The 26,364-nt window shown below is 37.2% G+C and overlaps 2 protein-coding genes across 3 annotated transcripts in view; both read left to right on the top strand.

Annotated features, from left to right (window-relative positions):
- Window positions 1-1,368: 1,368 nt before the first annotated feature.
- Window positions 1,369-9,905, top strand: LOC133524291 (CUE domain-containing protein 1). The gene is made up of 3 exons (XM_061860212.1): window positions 1,369-1,998; window positions 4,494-4,783; window positions 5,192-9,905. The coding sequence occupies exons 1-3, from the start codon at window positions 1,724-1,726 to the stop codon at window positions 5,356-5,358; spliced, it is 732 nt and encodes a 243-aa protein (XP_061716196.1). The 5' UTR covers window positions 1,369-1,723; the 3' UTR covers window positions 5,359-9,905.
- A 6,196-nt stretch (window positions 9,906-16,101) lies between these two features.
- Window positions 16,102-26,364, top strand: part of LOC133524294 (uncharacterized) — a 33,544-nt gene continuing 23,281 nt past the window's right edge. The window contains exon 1 of one of the 2 annotated variants that reach the window (XM_061860217.1): window positions 16,102-16,425. The gene's annotated coding sequence lies outside the window, so the exon portion shown is untranslated. The remainder of the gene's footprint in view (window positions 16,426-26,364) is intronic. The other variant, XM_061860216.1, reaches the window with a different exon arrangement.

Genomic DNA, 26,364 nt, shown 5'->3' on the forward strand with positions numbered 1-26,364 from the left:
ATTGTACAATATCACTTTCAGTTGTTTAATTTTACACAACGGTCAAAAGCCATAATTTAATTTTCAGCACACCAAGTGGTAATTGCCCTCTTGATTGTTCAAAAACTAATGAGAAAGTTGCATTTTATCCACATGTGGGGCAAATGCTTTTATGTTCGCTAGTAGGATTGACTTTTAAATGATGATTTTGAATGAAAAATGTTTAATAATAATGACGTTCATTTAGATTTGATTTGATTTTTTATGATTTTTACAGGATTTTCCTGTCGTTGGTGTGGTGAAAATGTTTGTGTTTCACTCGGTGGCAAAATTTGTTTAACCCTCGTGCCTTGAAACCCTCACAGAGTTCAAGATTGCACGTTTCGAACCACTCGCTACGCTCGTGGTTCAATTATAGAATATTTCGCTTACTCTGGTATCAATATTAGCACAAGGGGTTAAATAACAACTTTGCCTCCTTGTAAAACAAATAACTACTATGCCATAATGGCCATTATATACGATAGAAAGCAAACATATATTTATAGAAAATAATCTTAGGTTCAACAGGATCCCCACTTAGCATGATGAGATGCCGCAATAGGCCATAATGCTAGTTTTCATTAGGACGTAACGGACGTAACTATAAATAATTGTCATATGCTGCAATTTTAAATGCAATAATGCAACTTAAGTACCATAACTTTCAATAGCCTGAACAAATCCTTATTTTTATTCCCATAAAATATTACATACCACAAAGATGTGTTGAGATATAACATAAGTATTTGGTTTGGCCACTTAAGCCTTCACTATTTATTTCATGCTGACAAGACTAAATCATAATTAGATTTTTCTATAATTGCTAGAGTCCTAAGGTGACTTATTAGGTTTAATCACCACTTAGGTTCAACCGCTATTTTTGCCTGGGTAAGTTCGTTAGACAAATAGGTAGACACTTTATGTCTCTTAAAGTGGAAAATTGCTTCATCGACATCTTAGACTATTAAAAAATATGCTTAGGTTTCTGATTTAATGGAGTTAAAAAACAGTACTAAAATAAGTGTATCTGTTACATTTAATTTATAAGTAGTCATCTATCAGTATCATAAAAAAAATTTTAATAGATATTAAATGCGCGCGGGTCACAGTGATATGTATCATATGTAGTGACATGCCCTTTAACAGAAAATAACCCATTTATGATTATGACCTAATTGACCTACTTAAACTTAATCGCATGTGAGGTGTCTATTTAATTCGTCCCGGCGCGGTAAAGGTTAAACTGACACCTTTATATTGTAAACTTATCATCGTTGAAAGGTCGAGATAATGAACATTTACAAACATTGTTCGCACATGCGCGTGGCGACACCGCGGAGGGTCTAGATTCGCCCGTGCATCGTCCAGAGTGCACCGCGGCTCGGCCAGGCGGGGACGCGGCACCGCGTACCGTCTCTATTTATATATTGACGCGCCCCGCGCCCCCCGCGCACGCGCAATGCGCACCTGAAGACGTCGAAAGTGAAAATTGCACATTATGGTACCGCACGGTGCACTGCATCGCTCACAGGACTAGACAAAACTACACACGAGAAACTCGCGGAGAACCCGGCACCGGCGGCTTCTAGCGGGCCGCTAGGATGGCCGATGAGCGCACGCCGACACCCGGCACTGCGGCAGTTCTGCGTCACACATCAGCTGTACCGGCGCGCTCGTGACGTCTCGTGTTCAAGCCGGCGCGATGGCGTCCACGATGCAGCTGGAGTTCACCCAGGCGATGACGGATTTTAAGACGATGTTCCCGGACATGGACGACGACGTGATCGAGGCGGTGCTGCGCGCGAACCAGGGCGCCGTGGATGCCACCATCGATCAGCTGCTGGCGATGAGTACCGACAACCAAAACGAGAGGTTGCGACTGGAGATGGAGCGGGTGGAAGGCGCGAGCCCGCGCAAGCCGCGCCGCACACCGCGCCAGCAGCGCAACGGCGAAGACAACGACACCACGGCACTCGTGTAAGTTACAACAACAAACCCTCGCCATAAGTACAGTCAACTGCAATATCAAATTCAATAAGCAATATTTCTCAAAACAGTTTTGAATGATTCACAGTTAGTTCCATTAGACTAGACACATGTAACTGCGTCGAAATATCGAGAGCTCGAAAACAATAAAAAAGGTAATCCTTATCCCGGTCGATATAAGTCTTAATATTCCTGTTACCCAAAAAATACTTAAGTAATATATAATATTGAGGATGGGTAAATGCGCACTGGTAAGATCAAACTAAGCTTTTTCATTTTCGCTAGCATTTTTCTGTTCGTTAGGTATACTCGTACCTAATTAAAAAAAGGTAATGATGACTATCGTACACTTGTACAGTAGGTGGGCAGTTAGTTAGTTAGTATTCGATTAACTAGAGACAGAAACCATATTGCACAGTTAAAATTTAATATACAGTTACATAAGACGTAGATACTTAATGCCATAATGCATTCTCTATCAGTCAACATGTTTAATAATACATGTACCTACCCTGTCTACCTACAAGTAAGCTAGTAGAAGCTACCTACGTATAAGAGACGTCGGTCAAAATAATCTTGTTATTTGCCTTCAAAAAATGTGAGAGTGGAGCTTTTTGTATAGGTTGAAATTTAATTTTAATTTTTCTTAATAGAATAATAATCTACAGTTAGAAGACATGCAATAGCAACCAACTTTTATTTATTTATTTGATTAAAGACAAAAACAGAAGCGTGTCAGAGTGGTCAGAAACAAGACAACGAAAAGAATTTTGACCCACTTATCTATTAGATTTTTGCGAAGAGTTTAAATCTCCGTAATAGCAGTCAAATATTGAGAAATAGTCTTGTTAGTAGTAGTGCAACAGGTTAGCATGACAAGCGGAATCTTTCATTCAAAGAGTTCAAAGTTCATATTCTTATTTACGTTAGAATCTTTAGGTACACGTAGCCGGGACTGACTCGATAGGGCGGTTAGCGCGTGGTTAGCACATAGCGATTCGCTTAAGTTTCTATGAGCTCTATGCTAAAATAATTAAGAAGATATGTTACGCAGTGCTAATTTACACAAAATTAGCACTGCGCTTTTAAGTTCATAGTATACAATATATTCGTGTATTAGGCCTCATTTTCTTTTAATAATGATTTTAGTTTGAAATGCACCACCTACCTACAATATTTTCTGCTTTGTCCTAAGGTTGATTAGTAGAAAAGGCCTCATGGCATTAATTTCGCATTTTATAGATTACGTTTTTCTTTTGTGCAATAAAAGAATAGCTTTTTTTTACAATTCATAACTCCCGGGGGAACAATACATGCCTTTATCCTTCAGTATACCTGCATGAAATAAGATCTTTTTCGAGCAAGTGTGATGAAAACAACTACCTAATCTAAATTTTAATTAAGATATTGTTCTCGATATTTCTTGCTCAACACAATGTACCCTACGTAGCTGCGAAACTTTCAGACGTTAAATACCAAAATAGTACCTAAATTAGAATTGCAATTTATACAGCACCTAAATCAAGTACCTAATCGCCAATCGCACTAAACTGATCGCAAAACAAAACACTAAATCATTAACTCGTTACCGACTTACAGAAAGTTATCGCCCGACATCAAGACAATGTTTCAGATATCTAACAATCACTTGTAGGATATAAACAGAAACTAGAAACATAACAAAGCGCTATGCGAATTGTTGGCAAGCCGAACTGGGGAGTCATACTCTGAGTCAGTCCGACATGATGTAGTACACACCCACAGTGGATTGTGTACTAAGGACTTTTAATTAAACAATCGTATCTCGAATTGCGTTCTTTATCGTTTCATTACCATATTTATTCGACGTGCGGACTGCCTGCGCTTACTGGTAGACTTGACCTCTCTACTCTCTTTAGCTATATTTATAACGACTACCTATTAATAGGTAGGTAGATATACTGTAAGTGTAGATTACCTATCACTCAAATTTGGTGGTATCTCTAACGCGAGACGTGACCATAGAATGCGATTCTTACTGGCCTTTTCGTTTGGTGCATTTAAGCTCCATGCATATAGGTACTACCGGTCTCCAAAAAAAAAACTATTTAGGTAAGTACCTAAAGCATTGAAAACAGATTCGGATTCTCAACGAATACTTAAGGTTCGTTTGCGTTAGGCCATCGCCATAGTACCTATAGTCCTATGAACAATGAACACCCCAGGTCCAATATACCTGGATATGATACAAAATCCTAACGGAAAACATCGGTATTGGTTTTTCTGTCGACGGAACATTTAATTTTTGAACAAATTGACGTAGGTGTATTAACTCTATAATACAAGTAGATCGGACAGTTTGAAATTAAATAATAATCTGGATCAACAATAGTGTTATAGAATCTACTCTCGATTATAAAACATTAGTCTTAGGTTCTTCTAGCGTGTCACACATCTCAGCTTAAGAAATTTCTACAATTTGGCTTCATCTCCAAATTCAATTTCAGAGACATCGACGACGACTCAGTACCGCTAGCCGTACGAAGGAAATGGGTACCGCGAATGCTTGGACCTTTACCGCCCATGTTTCTGCGCATACCACCTGGCACTGACGCGCGAATAGACCTGAGTTTAGACATGGACGACGACCGAATCGCCACGTTTCTGCAGAATGAGGAGTTCATGGCGGAACTTCGCTGGAACCAGGAGTTCATGGCGGCGTTGGATAGTGAGCAGGGGAAGACGAAGGGTGATGACGAAGCAGATTTTAAGGAGCGGCTTAAAAATATGGGGAAATGTGAGTGTGCTTAATTATCTTAGTGCCGATTTTACTTTCGGGATAAATATTGGCATCTCTATCAAAATATGTAGCTGGTTGAATTGAAACAAAAATATTGCAGAGAACACAATTATTTAGAGGTTTGTCTGGATAACATATATTACACATATTAATATTATGCATAGAGTAGCCATGTACCTAATCGCACAAAGGCAGATTATATATTATGCATGGCGAAGCGCAATAAAATACTTCTTTTAGGTACCTATAGCGGTATCCAATTAGATACCTACGAGTAAGAATTTGTATACTCTTCATCGTGCATAGTATTAGTGTACCTATCTTAAAAGACAACACAATTATAAATATTTAACATTTGTGGATCAACCAATAAATGATAGTTTATAGTCATCTCAATTTTCACAGTATCGCGCAAGAAGTTCGCACAACTATCGCGCATGTTCTCACGCGGCGCGGGTGCGTCGCGGCGCTCAGGCGGTGCGCGCGCGCCTCCGCGTGGTCCGCCCGACAGTCTGCTGCTGCAGGAGGAACACAGCGACGATGAAGACCATCATCGGCCACACAAGGTTTAACTGCACAATACGAAAACTACTTATACAACTATAACGGGTAGAGTTTTAGGGCCTATTTAGTTGCCTATCCGGTCAGCTTTGATAACATATGTATTTAATGGAAGCTGCTGCTGCGTCTACGCAGCAATCGACAGATACCCTGAGAAACGCGCGCTGAACCTCATGTATTTCCTTACTATTTTGTGAAACGAATAGTTAATAATATGGGACGGGTGTTCGTGGATGGCACTAAATTGAAATAGTCATCGTTCGTTCGCTTGATGTGTAATCAGCAGCAGTTCGACCTTTAGGAATGTAACTAAAACGGTCTTAAAACGTTATGGGTGTTCATGAATCTGGTATAAATGATGTCCCTGTCTGTTTGAGGCTTTGGGAACGACTGGACTTGAAAGGCGTATTTAATTTTTTTTTTTGAATAGGGAATCTTACGCGAATCTGCTTAGGGGGCGCCACTACCACAATCCATCACAATCTGAGAGTCTACCGCGAAACCTGAAAATCTAAATTTCGTTATATAACCTCCCTATCACTCTTGCATATTCGAGCGATAAAGAGGTAGATAACTAAATATTGATTTTCGCGTTTCCCGGTAAGGCCCTTTGTAAACAAACCGCCTTGATGCATCAATGTCATGATAGGTGCTAGTGCTGCAATCTGGCGACAGAACATTGCAGTAATACTCCGTATTACTTTTATTCTACTATACCTTCAATTTACTGTAAATATGTACTACTAAAGTAGAAACGCTTTCCGTATAGATTTTCGTACATTGAACCGCCTGTTGCTATATAGCTGACACACACAGTGACATTGACAACCAGCATTACACTCGGGACAGCAATATAATTATGCGCGTGCAATAGAGATACCAACAGGTGCGTCAGTGTACGAAAATCTATATGGAAAACGTCTCTGCTTTATAGTTAGGTACTGTAAACGTCAGTTATTCGTAACTGCTACAGGAACCTTTCTAGCAGTAAAAACTGTCACAGATGAAAAAGGTATGTAGATATAAACTGCTACTACTTAACTGCACAGCAGAATTCACGCATTGTAGATATATGTATTGTTTTTATAACATAATCCTCCAGGAATTGTAAACGCTCATCAAGCTCTAGTCTAGCAGATAGTAGCGCTACGTATTGCTAGGGGTAAATACAAGACTACTCTGTTATATAGAGGTGGATACGATTGTTATATGTAAACGGTAAATGACACTAAAGACGATACGGGGAATGACTGTAAAGGGGTCAAAATTTATTTCGTTGTCTTGTTTTTTGTCCCCAAAAAATATGCCGGAGTGGAGCTTTTTTTATGGGAAGCAGTTTTTCATTTTTCATATGTTAATTTAGGCCAGGCAAATTAGTTTTTTTCCAGGAATTAATTCCCAGCAAGCTGGCAATCGGCTTAATACATTCATTTGGTTCTAAATTACTGTAATCCGAGTTTGCTCCATTGCCAAATTGTTGCTCTTTTTTTTTCAGTTTTTGGCTTGTAACTCGAAAACGGTACGTCCGATTGAAATGTCATTCATTTAAATATTAAGAGGATTGAATTCTGCGTCGAATGAGTATCTCAAACTTCAAATTAGGTTCAGTGGTAGAGCCGTAATCAAAAGTTAGAAACTGGGAAAATTGGCATGACATGATAAAATGAGAACAAAAACATAAACCAAAATAATATTTTAGTAATAGTGGTGTTAAAAAATTTAATATGTTCTAAAAAAATATGTTATAGAAATCAAAGTCTTCACAAATTTTTTTAGATGTCGATGGTCTCACCTCTCTTCGTCGAGATCATCTTCCTAGGGACTGTACTGATCTGTCTACGGCGATCGGCAGTAGACCCGCAGAATATGTTGGGCGGCGGCTGCATTTGTTGAGGGCAGTGAGCCAGATTGAAAGTTGGCTTTATGAGAGATTTTGAAAATGTCTCGTGGCGGATTTTGTCCAAGGAAGTCTCATTACATAATGGGAAACCTTGACTGCCTCTGTAAAGCCGTGTTCTCAAGGAGCTTGATAAACTTCAACTTCCCTTGGCGATAGAATGCAGAGATTGCAGAGTTGGTATCACACCCACTGATTGCATGTAGGAACAGAAGGTTCTGTTTGACAGCAGAAGAGAAGTTAAAGTCCCAGGGAGAGTAAAACGGGTTTTGTGAAGTCCCCTTTCCAGGTACCATGATGTAAATGTTTGAGGAATCTGGTACTTTGGCAGTTAATAAGATAAATAGATCGGTGTCCTCTGCGATTATTATGACCGTCTCAAAATCTTCTGCCACTTGAATGGCGGTGTTGACGATGAAGGTGTCAGCATCCTCAACATCAGCTTGCCTCATTTCAAACCCTATAGAACTTTTTCCCGCAGCATGGAGATAAGCCGTTCATTGTTGCTGTCATTGGACATAAATTGTTTTTTCGGGATAGTTGCAGGCATCGTTTCAGTTAACACCACGTTTGCAGAAGAGTACTTGCTCTAACAGTAAAGACGGTCAGCTTCTTTAGTACATACTCTTTAGTGATGCATCATTAGGATAACCAAGATTGATCAATAACGAAGATTGTACTGGCAGGGTCATAGTATTGCTTAACGTAGTCGACATATTTGGAGAAAATTGTTGGAAATTACTTATTTACCGGATTTATAGCATACAACCGGTGTCATGTTTTGGCGACCGGTCTGGCCTAGGGGGTAGTGACGTACCCTTCATAGGCATGAAGCCGATGGTCCTGGGCTCGAATCCCGGTAAGAGCATTTATTTGTGTGATGAGCACTGATATTTGTTCCTGAGTCGTGGATGTTTTCTATGTATCTCAGTATTTGTATATTATATATATCGTTGTCTGAGTACCCACAACACAAGTCTTCCTGAGCTTACCGTTGGACTTAGTCAATTTGTGTAAGAATTTCATCCTCTTTAATATTGAAATGTATGACATTGCAATCGGATTTACCGTTTTCGAGCTACAAGCAAAAAACTGGAAAAAGAGCGAAAATCCACAACTCCTGGGATGGTGCAAACTCGGAATACACTAATTTAGCACCAAATGAAAGTATTAAGACGATTTCCAGCTTGCTGGGAATTATTTCCTGGAAACGGTTTTATTTGATCTTATTTGACTGGCCTAATTATAATCTACAGCTAGAAAAATATGCAATAGCACTAGACTTTTTGTTATTTATTTGATTAAAGACAAAAATACAAGCGTGACAGAGTGGTCAGAAACAAGACAACGAAAAGAACTTTGACCCAAAGCACTCTCCAAAGAAAGGCTGATAAGGAAAATTTTGTATAAAATTTATTCACATTATAGTTAGATAATGTAAATAACTGTTGTAATAGTCGACTCGATAAGTAGATTGCTCTATCTTTACGTCTTCAAATTTCGATGCCGTTAGCGGATTCTTGTTAGGATCAATTTCTAGTTGCCTATCTTGGTGATCACCCGGTTAGCCTAAGGCACAGTACATACGGAGGGTTATGGTACCGCACTTCGCAGCGTTGAATCAAATAAATAAACTGCTAACTTTTTGTACCCGCGTGTAAAATTCCATAACCAGGTAGTGGAATTATAAAATTTTGGAAATATGAATGACGTCTGATTTGCAATCCCTTTGCTTTTGATTGGTTTAAAACACCATGGGCACGTAACACGCAGAGCTCTCAGACTAGCTACTTAGCAGAAAATAAATCTATGTATCTAGGTTTTATTTTCGTCATAAAATTCGCGCTCCACCTCGCAGCAAGCACGGCACCCACACCAAACCACTTCGTGCATTCTGCGCCTAAGTAACTACAAATTGCAACGTCGAAATATGCATCGACTATTATCCCTGCTTGGGCTCGTTCGGGTCGCCGCAAGAGTATAGGGTTTCCTTCCTAATCCACTAATGACTTCTTCCAGAATATTAGTTATTCCATACGAGTAGCAGCGTAGAAAATAACGAGTCCGCAAATGAATATGTGGCTCCTGATCTTGATTCAAATCGAAATCACTTTAGTACGGTAGTATTTTGAACACTTGTTTTTATAAAGTAGTTGTGTATTTCTAGTCTCCGTTCCAAAGTTAGATTTATGTTTTTAGATTTTAAGTTATGTGACTAAGCATACTACTGTCAGTAGTAACTAAGTAGAAACGTTATCCTTTCACAGCAATAACATTTACGGCAGTTGACCAACGGTAAAAGCGTCCCAGAAAGCCGCAATAACTACATTGTATAGTTACTAAAATTTTATAAGAAGCTTCTTCATAGCCTGTCCTGCTTCAGGAAATTATGCTATAAGCGTGTGACGGAAGAGCAGCCATCCGTGGCTTTTTCGCTTACCACATACTTGCCTTGGCGAACCAGCACACCGGATACCCAAGACGAGATCTGTAATAATAACAACAACTATGTAGGGTACTGGTGACTACAATTATACTGGTTTGACTAAGGCGATTACTCGGTAAGCCATAAGAACAGAAGCCGAGGCCTTTGGCCCTGGCCGACACTGAGCTAGGGAAGTTAAAATGTTACGCAATTGAAATAAAAAGTTATTTCTATAATTAATTGTTATTATTTATTTGTGCCACGCCTTCCACGCCCATTCAATTTTGTTTATATATAAACTTTATTTATACTAAACGGGACTTAGCATGTAGAGGAAAGTGGGGGAATTGGGAACACCTAACTTCAAACGCTCCAATAAGATATAAAACTATCACAAACCGAATAAATTTTTACGCTAACCGTTAGTTTGGCTATCTGCCTAATTTTAATAAAGTAATAATTTCAAATAAATGTTATCATACAAAATTTGGACGAAATCAAAACCATTGCCATTTCTTTTTACCCGAAACCGTACGGGGTACTTAATTGGAAAGTCCGCGGGAGAAATGGAAATACTAAAGATTTTATATCTAGTATCACTTTTTTTTACCGCAAGGGACTTTCAATCAGTATGTAGTAGGAATTAAGCAAGTTCGGTTCTCCATGCATACGTAAGTTACGCTCTCATTTTAAAACGACCAGCTAGATTGCGCTAAAACTTTGTACTTACAATAGGATAGGATATCTTTTATCCTGTAAGGCTGTAATTAGTTCAAGTAGCCCAGATACGATAGTTAATAAAAAAAACATACAGCGATTTTAAGATTTTCATACAAAACTTATTTTTGTTCTACTTCGTTTGTTTTATAAAGTCGAGCAATATAAACTAATTACAGGCCTAGATATAGGCTCATGTCATTGTATGTGCAAAGTGTCATTACAACCAAATACGTAGTTTTAAAATGAGACCGAAACTCCGTTTGTGTGGGAACGCTCATTTAAAGCTCCCTCTAGACTATGCGCGTGAATCGTGGCGCGACTTCACGGAGCGAACATACCCCGACGTTGACGTAGACTCCACACTCGCACAACTTCACGGCGATTTCGCAGTTTGGTTCGCGGCAAGATGGCGCCAAAGCGTCAGCTGATCGGATTTAGTTTGCGGCAAGGCACTGATTCAAACTGGGAACGATCAAATTGATTTTTGGTTGATCAAGTTCGCACCCAATATAACCAAGTAGCCGCCATAGAAGGACAGATTAACCGACTCGTGAGCGAATCGCGGCGTGAAGCGGTTGCAAGTGTGGAGTCTTGCAAGTTCGCGCTTCGCGTCTCCTTTGACGCGGGCCAAATACCGACAAAAAACGGAGAAAAAGACGCGAAGGCGTGAACAATCTGCGAAATCGACGCGAGGACCATCCACACTCGCGGCTCGATTCGCGCACGAGTAGACTAATAAAACCAGAATAACTTATATTATATCTACCTAGCAATAGTCCAATACCTACATCAAAATGGCGTACCTTGCATTGTTTATAAACAGAAAATTAATTTTCCAATATAAAACGATTACACAGTTGAGTGAATGAGGTTACACATGAGAGTAATAGCGAACGAAGAGAGCTCGTCAATGGGCGCGACGGTGCGGAACGGGAAAGTCGAATGCGATGTGAGCGATATGAAGATATGAAGCTACATATATCAAGTACAAGACAACATGATTAACACCTCGCCGGGTATTATATGCAATGGTAACGCACTTGTTCCCATGATATTTTGATGCGATTCATAAATTTCATAATCGTATAAGAGTGGAGATATACCGGAGCTCGTAGATTTCATAAGAGTTCACGTGTAAAATCCCAATCCAGAAAATACAAAGCGCTCGATGTTTGAGACCCAAAATCTTAAATTCATAAATATAGTCGTCGACTATAAGTAATCCTGCCCAAAAACACTATTACCTACTTATTTAAACAAAGGTTACATAAAGTACGTAAATGGGAGCAGTACAACTACTTTTTTTTTTTTTTTTTTTTTTTAATTCCAGTTAAAATCAGACTCAACTGTAAAATTAACATAAGGAAGGAATTAACTTGTAGTTCGGAATTAAAGATGCACAAAGTAACAAGTCTATTGGATAATTGCTACCTCGATAAAATTAGATTGAAGATAGTTAAGACTGTTTGGTTATTGATGGATTACAACTCGTTTATGTTAATTAATTTAGCCAGCGTGTCTACGACTATATTCCTTCTAAGTATGTCCCTTAATAGCTGGAGAAGAGAGGAAATCAAAAAATATAAGGTACGTTTCAGCAAAACTTCATCACCGCCAATGACAAGATTGGCGATGTCTTAACATGACAAGAAAAAATCGAATAGCGCTCTTGTGGATACCTACTCCCTTATTCATAAACGTGTACTAAAGTTACGATGCTGCTAATAATCGTTTGTCCCTTTCCGAAGTATTGGTACGATGGAAAGGGACAAACGATTATTAGCGGCATCGTAACTTTAGTACAAGTTTATGAATAAGGGGGCTAATGCACAATGTGACCACATGACTTTGGTCATGCATATTCTCAAATTTAAAAACGTTTTTTTGGGTTCCGTAGTTAGAAAGAACCCTTATAGTTTCGCCATGTCCGTCTGTCTATCCATCCGCGGCTTTGCTCCATCATCGTTGGAGCTAGAAAGCTGCAATTTGGCATGGATACATATATCAATCATGGCGACAAAGTGGTAAAATAAAAACTATGTTTTTTGTGCACCTCTCCTACAAAGTAAAGTGGGGATGAAATTGATTTTTTGCTTTAACACTATGGTGTGGGGTGTCGTTGGATAGGTATATCAAAACGAAAAGGGGTCTCCAACATCCTTTTTAGGGTTCCGTAGCCAAATGGCATAAAACGGAACCCTTATAGTTTCGCCATGTCCGTCTGTCTGTCTGTCTGTCTGTCTGTCTGTCCGAGGCTTTGCTCCGTGGTCGTTAGTGCTATAAAGCTGAAATTTGGCATGGATATATAAATCAATAAAGCCGACAAAGTCGTACAATAAAATCTAAAAATTTAATTTTTTTTAGGGTACCTCCCCTACACGTAAAGTGGGGGTGAAATTTTTTTTTCGCTTCAACCCTAGAGTGTGGGGTATCGTTGGAAAGGTCTTTCAAAACTAATAGGGGTTTTTAAGAAACATTTTTTGATAAAATGATTATATTCGGAGATAATCGCTCCGAAAGAAAAAAAAATGTGTCCCCCCCTCTAACTTTTGAACCATAGGTCCAAAAAATATGAAAAAAAATCGTGGAAGTAGAGCTTAAGAAAGACATTAAATGAAAACTATAGCGAACATGATCAGTTTAGCTGTTTTTGAGTTATCGCAAAAAGTTTTCCCTTCATAGTAAAAAGACTTACTTTAATTAGGTACTGATTATGCAAATTTGCCTATTTGTTTAACTCGGGTGAAAGATACCGTTTCATCCCTTGGTTAACAATTTACTATACTTTAAGCTCCAGTTTAGCTTATTGTGACGGAAGAGTAACATCGGAACCCTACACTGAGCGTGGCCCGACATGCTCTTGGCCGGTTTTTTGGATATAATCGCTTCAAAGGAAAAAAAATGTGTGCCACCCACCTCGAACTTTTGAATCATGGGGGTCCAAAAATATGAAGAAAAAAAAGTAAATAAAAGGAAAACTTTAATAAACACTTTCAATGAAAACTATAGCGAACATGATCGGATAAGCCGTTTTTGAGTTATCGCAAAAAGTCTTCCCTTCTTAGTAAATAAAAAGACGAAGATAAGCGATATACTTGATACTTACTAATAGCCCCTTTTCAAGGCAGCCTATTTTCAAATCAAATATCAAACGTTTATTCAGCAAATAGGCAACAGGGGCACTTTTCCTTGTCAAATTTTTACAAACAATATTTTGAGAAAATGGTAGGTAACTTAGGAACCCTACACCGAGCTCTACACTGCCCTCTTGGCTGGTTTTTTTAGAACTTTGCATAGGTGCCTATTTATTACGTTATTTTACATGAACATCGTCACAAACTTCGTTAAGTACTTTCAATATTTTTCTGAATTATTCGTTGTCTTGGAAAAGAAAACTTAGGTGTAAGTTGCACAAAAGCGTTCCAGTCATGGAATTTAGTTGATTGTATCAATGGAATGTAATAAGAATAATTAAATAGGTAATGTATTCCCATCACTAAGTCGTGACAGCTCGTGGTTGTATCACCATGTCGTGGCAGATATTTCAATTAAGAAGACTGATAATAACTACTAACTATCGTAATCAGCCCTATTTAGTAACAAAAGTGTTAATATGATTATGACATTAGATCCCATTATTATAGCAAATCACATTGACATAACTATTATAATAAGCAAATAAATTAATAGTTTAAAAAACACTAGAAAAACACGCTTTTATAAATGCACGTACGTGCATTTATAATAGCGTGTTTATCAGGATATATTTGAAATAACTGAAAAACTTCCAAGTCAATATATAATAGGTTTGTTATAACCTTGAAACCTGATCGTGTTCAAAGTCCATAACGTGACCTTTCTCACAAGTGCAAACACGACTATGATACGATATTCCATCATGGAATGCCAGTGCCTATCTTCCGGCTTCATCATCAGACCTTGAAACCTAATCGTGGTCAAAGTTCATTACTAGACTTTTCTAACAAATCCAAACACAGCTATGATACGATGTTCTATCATGAAGTTCCAGTTCATATCTGCCGGCTCCATCATCAGATCAATTCGACAGTACCATATTATTGTATTATCATTAGAACTACATACAGCTGCCAATTTCCATAACGCTACGATCCTTGGAAGATGGTTAAATTAGTTACCTTAGATTCCATTACATAGTTAATAGTTACATACAGGTCGACATAATAAAAGCGTGTTAAAAAGGAACACTTATGGGATTATTTGGTTTGCCTCTCGTCAGTTCTTTTACGTTACAGGCGTCGTTCGATAAAAAAAAGTGTAACCCTCCCTCAGCCAACTGCGAGGTAATATATAGGAACTGTGATAAAACTGTACGACTAAAACAAACTTCTACATTCACAGTTCATGTAACAACAATATTATTAACAACTTGACAGTTTATAAGTTCCTATTGTGGCAATTTTTATTCAACAGCCTCTTAAAATATCTCCAAAATATAACATAAAGATATCTATCTAAAGTGTTTTATGGAGAAATTTTCGGAAAGTCCTCTATATGGGCACCGCGCCACGATAAAAATGAATATCTAATGAGTTTCTGTTAAACATTATCATGCGTTCGTTCCAGTAGGTACAGCTAGCGTATAAAACATACTCGCGAAAGTGAACTTTAAATATGGGTGTCAACGGTGATGAATCAGGAACTTGAGTTGTTTACCGTACACATTGGCGGTGAAGGCTGGAACGGGTGGGGGACTTCCTATGCATTCATCCATTTGCATACACCGCCGCACCGCACGAAAGATGCGATCACGTATCAGTTTCATATAACAAGAACCGGTCAAGAGCGCGAACACTATTGTTAAGATCCGTATCTTGCAGTAGGTATTTAACTCACTTTCGCAAATTCGCATTAAAAAAACTATGAATTGTTTACACGTGACTGAAATTCTGCTAAAAGCGATTCTAGTAATAACATTCTATATTTAACTTACCTACGTAAGCAAGATGAAAATCCAGATTTTTTTTACAACTAAGACCAGTTTTACAACAAACGTGAACGATAACATTTTAATTAATTAAGTACCAATTTAAAATCCGACGCATATTGTATAATCTCGTGTGAAATATAATATTGTACATAATTAGGAGAGACTGGTTTATCCGGCTCGAAGGACCATTCCTGTTTAGTAAATATGCAATGTAAACAGATAAATAAATTATTTTTAATGCAAATAGTCGTATCATAAATATTTTACATTACATGCTTAAAGGTTAGCTGGAAGAGATCCCTTAAAGGGATAAGTTCGCCTTTGTACACATTTATTGTATTCTCTATTTGTTATGTACTTGTTTTGTGCAATAAAGTGTTTTACTACAACTACATAACTTTTGACCAGTATAGTCATAATCATAAGTCAAAACTCCCTTAAATTTATGACCATATGAAATTAGAATTCCAGGTCGAAATAAAAACTGAGCAAAAAATGTTTGCAATGTAAATGATACTTACAACTGTTTCTTTAGGTCCATTAAATAAACGAGTTAAATATTTACATTATAACATTTATTTTATAACTGCATTTTACATTACTCTTAAATTAGATGCAAACCATCATTTATTCGTTATTTCATGACTTTCAAATGTAGCGGTTTAAAAAATCTAGGCTACGTAGGTAGGTGACTAGGTGTTTCCTTCTTTGAAAGCCTATATCTTAGATCTTGTGAATTAAACCTCAATAATGATGCAACGCTACAGCTAATCTGTAACAAATCTACGCCAGAAGAGTAGAGTGGGTGCGCGGTACGGCGACGACGACGCCGCCGTCGTAGGCGCAGCTTGCAGTACGCGCCGGTATAGCGCACGTGCGCGAGCGTCACACATCACGGACACCCAGAAATTCGCTTAGTTAGTTCCCAGACTCCGTGCCACTCGCACGCATGGAGCTCTAGCATTTCCCGCGCACGGTAGTGATAACTGACAACCGGTGATGCCCGCAAATCGGATCTAGTGCTTATCAAACTCCTTCGACTACCACAAGTGCCAACCTTTATATATGTAAGTTTTTTTTTTCATTATCAGGACCCGCGCATCCCTTCTCCGGGCTAAATAAGTTAAACGATCGACGCTGAACCTGTTGTTCACCTTGGACGATGAACTTTTTTGCCAAGAGGACCTTTTTACAAATTTGTAAACCTATCTACACGTAAGTATAGCGTAGTTAAGCTCTAATTTGCTCAAAAGGCGCTACAAATCAAGTCTAACAAATTTTGATTGAATTATCAAAACAAATCGTTCCAGACCGCATACTTTAAACTTACCTACAAATCTCAATTTGACGTGATGGTTCCTAATGAGTAAGTAAGCACGATCTTTTATTAAACTATACAACTCCCGCTTCTCTTTAAATAAGTATAGTTGGCGATTTAGCCATTAATGCTCAACCATTTATGGATGCAATGGGCACTATCCAGGACCGGTAGCCAGCTTGTCCAAGCACGGAGCTAGTGGCTGAACAACTTTACTTTCATTTACATAATGCGCCCGTATTTTATATTGCTCGTTTAGTGTCTTCAGGGAATAAGTATCGAAGTAATGAAGACTCGCATCACATTATTATTTATTTATTTAAACTCTGCACAAAAGAAAATCTTAATATACAAAAGGCGAACTTAATGTCGGACCGAACCAGACAAGTGCGAGTCGGCCTCGCCCACCGAGGGTTCCGTAATTTTTAGTATTTGTTGTTATAGCGGCAACAGAAATACATCATCTGTGAAAATTTCAACTGTCTAGCTATCACGGTTCATTCTAGATACAGCCAGGTGACAGACGAACAGACAGCGGAGTCTTAGTAATAGGGTCCCGTTTTACCCTTTGGGTACGGAACCCTAACAAACAGTAAAATTAAAACTACCTTAATATACTTACATCACAGGACCATAATCATCTATTAGTCAAAAAACAATAGGTAACTATTTGCCATCGGCTGATGCAATATAATGATTGTAATGCAATTCATAATTGAATTTATTCTCAACCTCATTCGAATAAAAAATATCTACCAAAAAACATTATATGTAAAAATATGTATAGTTGCCATTAGACATATTAGAGCGGCCAAGGTAGGTCACAAATATCTGTACACGGCTCTAGGCGTATTGTCAAGTTAAAATGCACCTTGGCAGCTCCAATATATGAAATATATCTGATGGCGACTGTACCTACTTAAGGATTTTGTTCCCGGAATCGCCGAATTATAATAATACATTTGTAAAATTCTTCGTCCGGAACGTGAATGAGTGATGTTAAATAAAAACACATATGTATATCATCAGCATTAGTACTTCAAGGTATTCCGACAAATACCTGCTGAATATAACAAAACGCGCAGTACATCTACACCTTCAGCAAATCAACTGGAACATACTGAAGAGGTCTGTCTCTGAGTAAGCTGAGATAAACATGAATTTTCAGATTCAGAAGTAGGAGTACCTACTTCTAAGGTATAATTACGTATGAATTAATTCATTCATTATTTCGCAGCAAGCAGATAATTTAGCATCTCATCTGAAAACCTGTAAATATCTCATCGAGTTCTGAGTTCGAAGCAAACCCCATAGCCGATGGTGCCTAGTGCCTACTTAACCCTTTAACCAAGCAACGGATAAAAAAATACACGATTCAAGCCTCTTACACCTCTTTAAAGCACCAAAAATTCTGCTTAAGAAAAATCCAAAAAGATGATGTTATAAACTGGTCATTTTTGCCGTACAATATTTACTCGTATCTAAGGGTTAAACCAGTATGATATGAGAAACGAATATAGGTACCTAACCTTACTTCTTATATCTATGTACCTAACCAAAATTTTAACTACGTCTGTACATTACATTTTAACAATGCTATTGCATAAGTGCATACAAGTGTTTTAATCAATCCTACATTTCTTCGTCATTTATTCGATCGAGATATTTTTAAAAGCGTTAATAACCTCAATACTTTTCAGATTTTTGCCCTAAATAGCCTTATACATATTGCAAAATTAAACCAACAAAATCGCAATTTTAATTATTTTCCATACTTCAAGATGGGCTCTCAGTGACCTTGACCTTTTTAAAGAACTACTTAGTCTTTTTGATTTCTAAGTTTGATTCTTATTTTTTGGCGACCTTCATTAAAAATGACTGGGCACGATTATTTTTTATTTTGATTTTTGTCCCTCCTACTTAAGTACTTAATATCTTCCAGTACATTCCATTCAATAAACAATACATTTACACTTTCCCTAAACCTGTACAGTTCACGAAATCTTAAATTGTCAAAACTGCGCAACGTATCTATTATTTTAGTGGTTTTTTCTATTACTTCGGGTAAACCTTACAATAAGTAGTTTCTTAGCACATTGTTTACTTATCAAATTGCCTTATGACATAGGTATCAAAGTTTGAGAGCCACAATTTTACCAATTTTTGTATCAGGGTTAAGATCGGATACAAAAGGGTAGACACCGGACCTATTTCTTTGTGATACCTTATTCTCTTTCCATTAGAAGCATCCGGTCCGGCCGGATCCGGCCAAATCAGGGCCAAAATCCGGCCGGATCCGGCCGGATTGAAAATCGATCCGGTTTGCAATCCCTACTTTCGATACATATTTTTGCACTTGACTGTACAACGACAACCGAAGCTGAGACATCATTATTTTTTGCAGTTTTTACCTATATGGTAATTAATATCAATCAATCAATCAATCATTTATTATTTCGTCATCATAGGTGTAAAATACATTTAGTACAGGTGATAGGGTGTTTGGTATTAGGGTGTAATAGATACAGTATAATATAAAAATGAAAAACAATATTACGTGGTAACAACAAAAACAACTTGCGTCGGGCAGCGCAGAATAAATTCCGTCTGGCTCGCGGGCGATGTCGACGGAACGGCGCGCAATGAGCGAGCGCACGAGTCTCGCGTCTGTGTGCGCGCACTCACACTTAGATAGCTCCGGCTCCCGCCCACCGCAGCGCGACAGAAACATAGCTTCAAAAATTTGAGATTTGAAAAGTTGCTCAGCTAGGAATTGCTCCTTTGCCATGAGGCATTATCTATCAGTCAACCTTCATAAACATTTCATAAAAGCAAATACCTACAGAGTTAATGTTTAAATTTTCATCAATGCTCTGCACGCTAACATTAAAAACCGCTAAGAGTACCACTTGATTTTTTACTAAGAAATTTAAAAATCTGTAAAAATAACTAATGGTCAAAAATAAAAAAAACAGTTGAACCGATAAAATTGCCTAAAAGTCTCGCCTTTTAATATGTACGTTGTACACTTTATCGAAAACCACCCTGTATAGGTTTTGGCGAACAGTGAGTTCTCAGTTCGGGGCGAACTACTAGTAGTGAGTGATACAGTTGAGTCTGTATTTCTGTGTTTTGTGCGCTAAAATTTAAACAAGCTCGATACTCTCGATAGCTAATAATTTGCCAGCTAACATACGCAGTTAAATTTAAGTGAACAAGTAAGGTAAAAAATGTGTTATGACTATTCAAACATAAAGTAGAGTTAAGATATACCATTTCATTCCTTTTATTAACATTCAGACTTCTGTTCGACGGGACTCACAAGTCGTAAACCCTTTAATTTACCGTAAGGTTGCGGGCTCCAGGCTAATATAGTTTTGAAATATGCCCACGATCAAAGGAAAAATAACCTGTCTTAAGATAGATTTAGGACCCCTGCATTTCGCAATGAGTAGCTATTACTTTAAAGCTTTATTAGTTTTGCGAGAGCTCCGCGTAGGAGGTACAGTCAGCATCCAATACAGTACAGTGACCAAAAATATATGCTTTCCTATGGTAATATAATCAGGTGCGTTGCAATATACACCTTAAGCACTACCGATGTATGTTCATTAAAAATTAAAGGATAAATCGGACCTTCGGTTGACCCATACACCCATACTGAATACGAAACCCTGTATATACAATCTTTTTTTTTGATAAAATGTAAGGATCGTATGTAAAGAGTAAAGTAAATAATTAAATATATAGGAAAAGAGAGCCCTCTTGAAGCATTTTAAGGAAACTAATTTCGAAGCCCTATCTCTATTTTGTATCCGAAACTAGCAATGTATGTATGCGTGCACATCTACATATGCATTCGTATGTGTAGGTACTTTATTGCGAAAAATTGCTCATTTGCTATCTATTTTACTCGATTTTGTTATAAATTTCAACATGTATCATCATCCCTATACAATATAAATACTCTTTATTGCACACCTCAATAAAAGAAAACAATACAAAAGAAAACATACACATAAGCACAGGTAAACAACATGCGGTCTTATCGCTAAAAGGCAACCTTTGGGTTGCGGAAATTAAAAAAATTACATTGTCAGTAACCGTCGCGCTGGTAGTGGTACTGGATAAAAATAATGGTACGAAAGTGTGATCAAGAAAACAATAAATGTGATAATTAAGGTCAGTAGGTAAATTGAAGAAAATTTAAAGTTTGATAATCACTTGCTGTTTTTTAAATAGGTAAAGATCTGATTGTTTCTGGTCCGATCTTTACTGGAATGGTCAAGATCGGATATCAGTCTACAGCAGTGCTAGGTCTGTTAACACAATTACAAAAACAAACACAGTTTCATCACAATACGCAAAATAAATTACAGAGCGAAGATCGGATAGAAGGAAGAATTCGCGAAATTTACCTTGCTCTCTGTGATTGCACATAGCACAAGCCCGACTCCCTGAGCGACGCGGGGACACTGACAGTCGAGGCGCAATAAAATGGCGTCTTACACAATGTTGTCAACATTAAAAAATAAAGCCAAATTAGTGGGAAATGAATGTCCTACGTTCTTCACCCGCATCCGGTATTTACCCAACATACCTTAATCGTTGAACCGCCGCATTTCAAAATGTCCCTTATTTTGATATCGGCTAGCCGTAATGTAATACGGCGGATTATACAATACGACTGCGATACTTATATATAAATCCCCTCGTCAATGTAATTTCATTAAATTTGCTATCTAGTGGCAAACATCAAAGTAGTTATCTTTTACTTGTGACGCACAAGTGTGAGCAATGTAAAATACTATATTTCTAAAAAAAAATGCCTACTACGTAATAGAAGAAAATGTGATTATTAAATTATAATACGAAAGGTGGTCAAATCGCAAAATGCTGTCGTTTTATTTAAAATAATGAAATAATTAGACCAGTTCCGAAAGTACCGGGAAATCCCGGTTCTTTAAAACAGTACCGGTTCTGCAATCCCTAATAAGGATGTTATGCCCATCACTATTCCTTCTGTGTACGTATATTTAGAAACTGTCTCCGCCTCCAATTCGTGCGATAAGGACAACTGCAGCTCGGACCGAAATTCACTCGCAAAAAACTCAAAAATCGAGGTTTCGCTCTCGACTGTTTCCTCCTTCAAAACGCAACTAATCATTATGAAATTTTGGAAATTGCAAGAGGAAGAAATAATCTATGCCGCTATGTTTTGATTTTTTGTCATATTTGTATACTGTGCCTTTTTTTACAGCCAATTCAATTTAGCCGTTTTTGCGATTTTCGAGGCGCTGTATCTTTCTTCAAAATAAAATAATCCAAAAAAGCAAAACATAGCGGCACAGATATTGATGATATTGATCTTATTTGAAAAAATCACTGCTCTAGGTTAAAAATCCAGGGAGGAATCAGTCGAGAGCGTTTGTATGGAAAAATCGCAACTAGGAATTCCTCTTAAGATTTTCTCTTGCGCAATAAAGTTAAAATAAATAAATAAAATTTTAAATATTTACTTTATTTGTTTTGGCAAGTTTTGATTCCTGGGGCCCATTTCTCGAAGGTATTAGTCTAATATAATTAGTGTGTTGCCATGGTAACCTATAAAACTTGACAGTTCGTGGACTAATAATGTTGGACTAATACCGTTCGAGAAATGGGCCCCAGGAATCAAAACTTGCCAAAACAAATAAAGTAAATAGAGATTTAAAATATGTACAATGGAATGTAAGGCCTTATTTTTATAGGCCTCTGTGCGACTAGAAGTTAATATTAAATTTAAATCGGAAAATAATTACTAATTACTTATATATATTTTCTCTTGCGTGTTTGGATGGTTAAAGTTATATTAATTCACGCAACAATGCATTTATAACGAAAGCTTTATCTAGAAATATTGAATACGTCTAATTTTTGCGCTTGACTCGTTTTTATAAATGTGGACAAATCATAGGAGAATGATAAAATCTAGTCAATTAAAATAAATGAATTTCTGCAAAATATCATTAGTTTTTGTAATATGAGAAAATAGCTTTTGAAATACAACGATAATAATAAACCGATTTCTCGTTCCTTTTCTTATTTTTTTATAATATTTGAATACACACAACTGGCTAGGGGCACGTCTCAGCATTTCGATGTTTTTAAACTGAACTATCAGAGGGTAGTTTGTTACGCAATAACTTACGTAAATTTGTTCAAATGAAATTAGGTAAACGTGTAGTTGAGGGCAGTTTACCTACTTTATTCATTAAATTATGAGCAGGCTCGATAAAGGGGTTATAGAGCTAGAAGAGCCTTGAAGGCCCAAAAGCTATTCGTGAGGGGTCTTGCTATACTGGTCATCTCCATTGCAAGAAAGTATAAGTGGCCATAGTGTAGGGTAGGTGGTCTTTTGTCTGGTCAATTGGGGCGGGTACGCGGGAAACTGGGTGTTTTAGGAGACATATATGAGAGCGTTTAAGGAAGTAAGTGTTCATCTCTATATTGTTTGTATCTAACAATGTAACCTATTATCCTGTCGCATACTTCTGTTGTTTCTCCAATAAAAAGAAAAAAAAAAAATATAAATTGTGTAGTAGATATCACTGGTCTGATTGAGTTGGAAATCGAGACCCGAGGGTGTGGGGGTGTGCGCAAGGACTTTTAATACAAAACGGGGGTCAATAATGGACAAAGTTCGCCGCTTTGTTTTGTCGTAGAGGTATAGTACTATAGAGATTAAAAGTAAGTAAGTAGAGCCGGGAGATAACCGAACGAGACGCACTTATGGAACTTACAGTAGAAGTAGCAAAGAAAACGCTATTATTGTTTGTCCTTGTCACAGTCCTTTTTACGTAGTTTAGTACTTACGTTTGTCCTTGTTACGTAGGTTGTGGTATATTGTCAAGAAAGTTAAAACGTGTTTTTAATTTTGTCGATTTTTTTTTATTAATTTTTTTTTATCCCTCACGGGCGCACGCGTATAGCTTAATCTATAGAATCCTACCAGCTATGGATTTTGTCTTTTTTTTTTAATTCATTGGTCTGATTATGTAAAAAATTATAACTGATGATCTGATGATCTGAAAGGTTGAATATGAATCTGTAGCCAAAATTAGAACAAACGACCGACATCTTGAATTTCTAAATTTTTGCTCTAATCATTGAACATTGATATCTGAATATTCGAAAGGCTCTTTAACAGGAAACTGAAATCAAAATTGTAAAAAACAGCCGCCATCTTGAATTGCTTAATTTTTGATCTAATCATGATGAAAATTGATATCTGAGGATTCGAAACTTTCGAAAGGCGAATAGGAATTTGAAGTCAAAATTGTAAAAAACGGCCGCCATATTGAATTTCCCTATTTTTGCTCTTATCATTATGAAAATTGATATGAGGATTCGAAAGGATACGAATCAGAATAAAAATTGTAAAAAACGACCGCCAACTTGAATGTGATTTCACCGATTATAATAAAAATCGATGTATGAATTGAAAAAAAATCTTATTGTAGATATTTTCTTCAGTTTGGTTTTTAATTGTTATCGATATTCATCCCCTATCCATGGTTTTTACACTGCACTTTTTTATTTTTTGTTTAACCCCCGACACAAAAAGAGAGGGCTGTTATAAGTTTAACGTATCTGTGTATCTATCTGTGGTATCGTAGCTCCCAAACGGATAAACCGATTTTCGTTTAGTTTTTTTTGTGTAATTAGAATCTAATTGCACAAAAAATCTAATTATTAGATCAAAAGTTATACCGCTAAGAGTACCACTTAATTTTTTACTAGGAAATTTAAAAATCTGTAAAAAATAACTAATGGTCAAAAATAAAAAACAGTTGAACCGATAAAATTGCCTAAAAGTCTCCCCTTTTAATATGGACATTCTACACTTTATCGAAAACCTCCCTGTATAGGTTTTGGCGACCATCAGTGGCCCCTGGGGCCTATTTCTAGGACGATATTAGACTAATACTATTAGGAGTGTTGGCCAAAACGATAATGCAATTGACCATTAACTATTACAAATTGAACCGTAAACTGTAACCGTCCGTTATGGTTTACGGTTTAATTTGTAATGGTTAATTGCAATTAACGTTCGGCCAACACTGATTATTAGTGTGTTGCCATGGTAACCCATACGATTTCACAGTTCGTGGACTAATAATATTAGTCTAATACCGTTCGAGAAATGAGCCCCTGGTCGGAGTGGTCTGTTATTATATATATTGGGAAAAAATTGGCCGACTACTGGGTGGATTATTCGTCAGCTATAGGTCCATGGTTAGATTAGTAGGACAGGTTTGGTATAATCAAAACTTCAACGTAACATGACATCAAAACGTAACAGACGGACAGCCGGAGGACACCGGAGTCTTAGTAATAGAGTCCCATTTTACCCTTTGGGTACGGAACCCTAAAAACCAGACAAGTGCGAGTCAGACTGCGTACAAATTTAACTTATAGTTATTGATTTTTTTATAGTTTTCTGATTTCTTCTGTACTTACTTTTAGTATAAGAAGACCATATTACTTGCCAAATTTCATAGTCCTAGGTCAACGGAAATTACCCTAAAATTTTGATTCCCTTGAGAGTGTCCCTTGAGAATATAAGTTTTTTGCGACATGAACGGTCGTATCTTTTTTTTACGTTAACTGAGAAGTTTGATTTTTTCACAGCTCCGAGGAATTGTGTAGACAGGTCAGTATGTACAAAGAGAATTTGTAATAGAGGTAGATTGTCAAAGAAAACTTCGTAGCCACAGTAAATTTACTGCCATCTTTCGACTCATGATTAAAACTTTTCGAACGCCATTTGACTTTGATCCTTATTCTTTCACTGATCTGTGTTTTTGTTAAATATCAAAAAATGGCGCCATCTAATAGATCAAAGACCAAAGATATGGCGTGGCGGCATCTTTTTAAGCGATGGCGCCACAACCTTTAGCCAATTCCCGGGGGGATGGCGTCACTTTTTGATATTTAACACACATATAGCCTTGTTCTTGACTATTCCAAATTTATAGAAATAGCTTAAGTAAATAATTTTCGAGATATTTAGCGATTTGACAGACGGACACGGACAGAGTCGAGGCTCTCAAGGGTTCCTTTTTATTTTTGGTACAGAACCCTAAAAATTGACAGAAAAATTTGAATCAATTATAAAATAAAAATAGCATTTGTTTTATTTAAAATTTAACGAAATAAAACAAAGGCAACTCTTTTTATTTTAATAATGATGTAATTTTAATTATGTATTTAAATTTAATTGAAGGGAACCAATTCGGACTAGTATTATGACCGTGGGAGGCTAGAGGCTACAGATGGAGTCTGGTAGAGCTGCCTACATAAAAAATTACGTAAATATAATAAGGATTCCTTTTTATTGCTTTTGGTACGTAACCCTAAAAACAGTCAAATTAGAATCAATGATATTAAAGATAAGAATTGCATTTGTTATGTTATAAAATCGAACAAAAGCAAATCCCTTCCATTAATTTAAAGGTAATAAAGGACCGTGGTAGAGCTGCCTACATTAAAATTACGAATTAACATAAATTACTAAAACACTAAGCTTTCTATTTGCCCTTTGGATACAGAATATTGATTGACACTAAAACCTGTTTCCATATTTATAACCACTCGCTACTCCGGGGGTTCAACCTTAGAATCTTTCGCATACTCAGGTCTGGTT

Source organism: Cydia pomonella, chromosome 13 (genome assembly GCF_033807575.1).
Source record: "Cydia pomonella isolate Wapato2018A chromosome 13, ilCydPomo1, whole genome shotgun sequence".
NCBI lineage: Eukaryota > Metazoa > Arthropoda > Insecta > Lepidoptera > Tortricidae > Cydia > Cydia pomonella.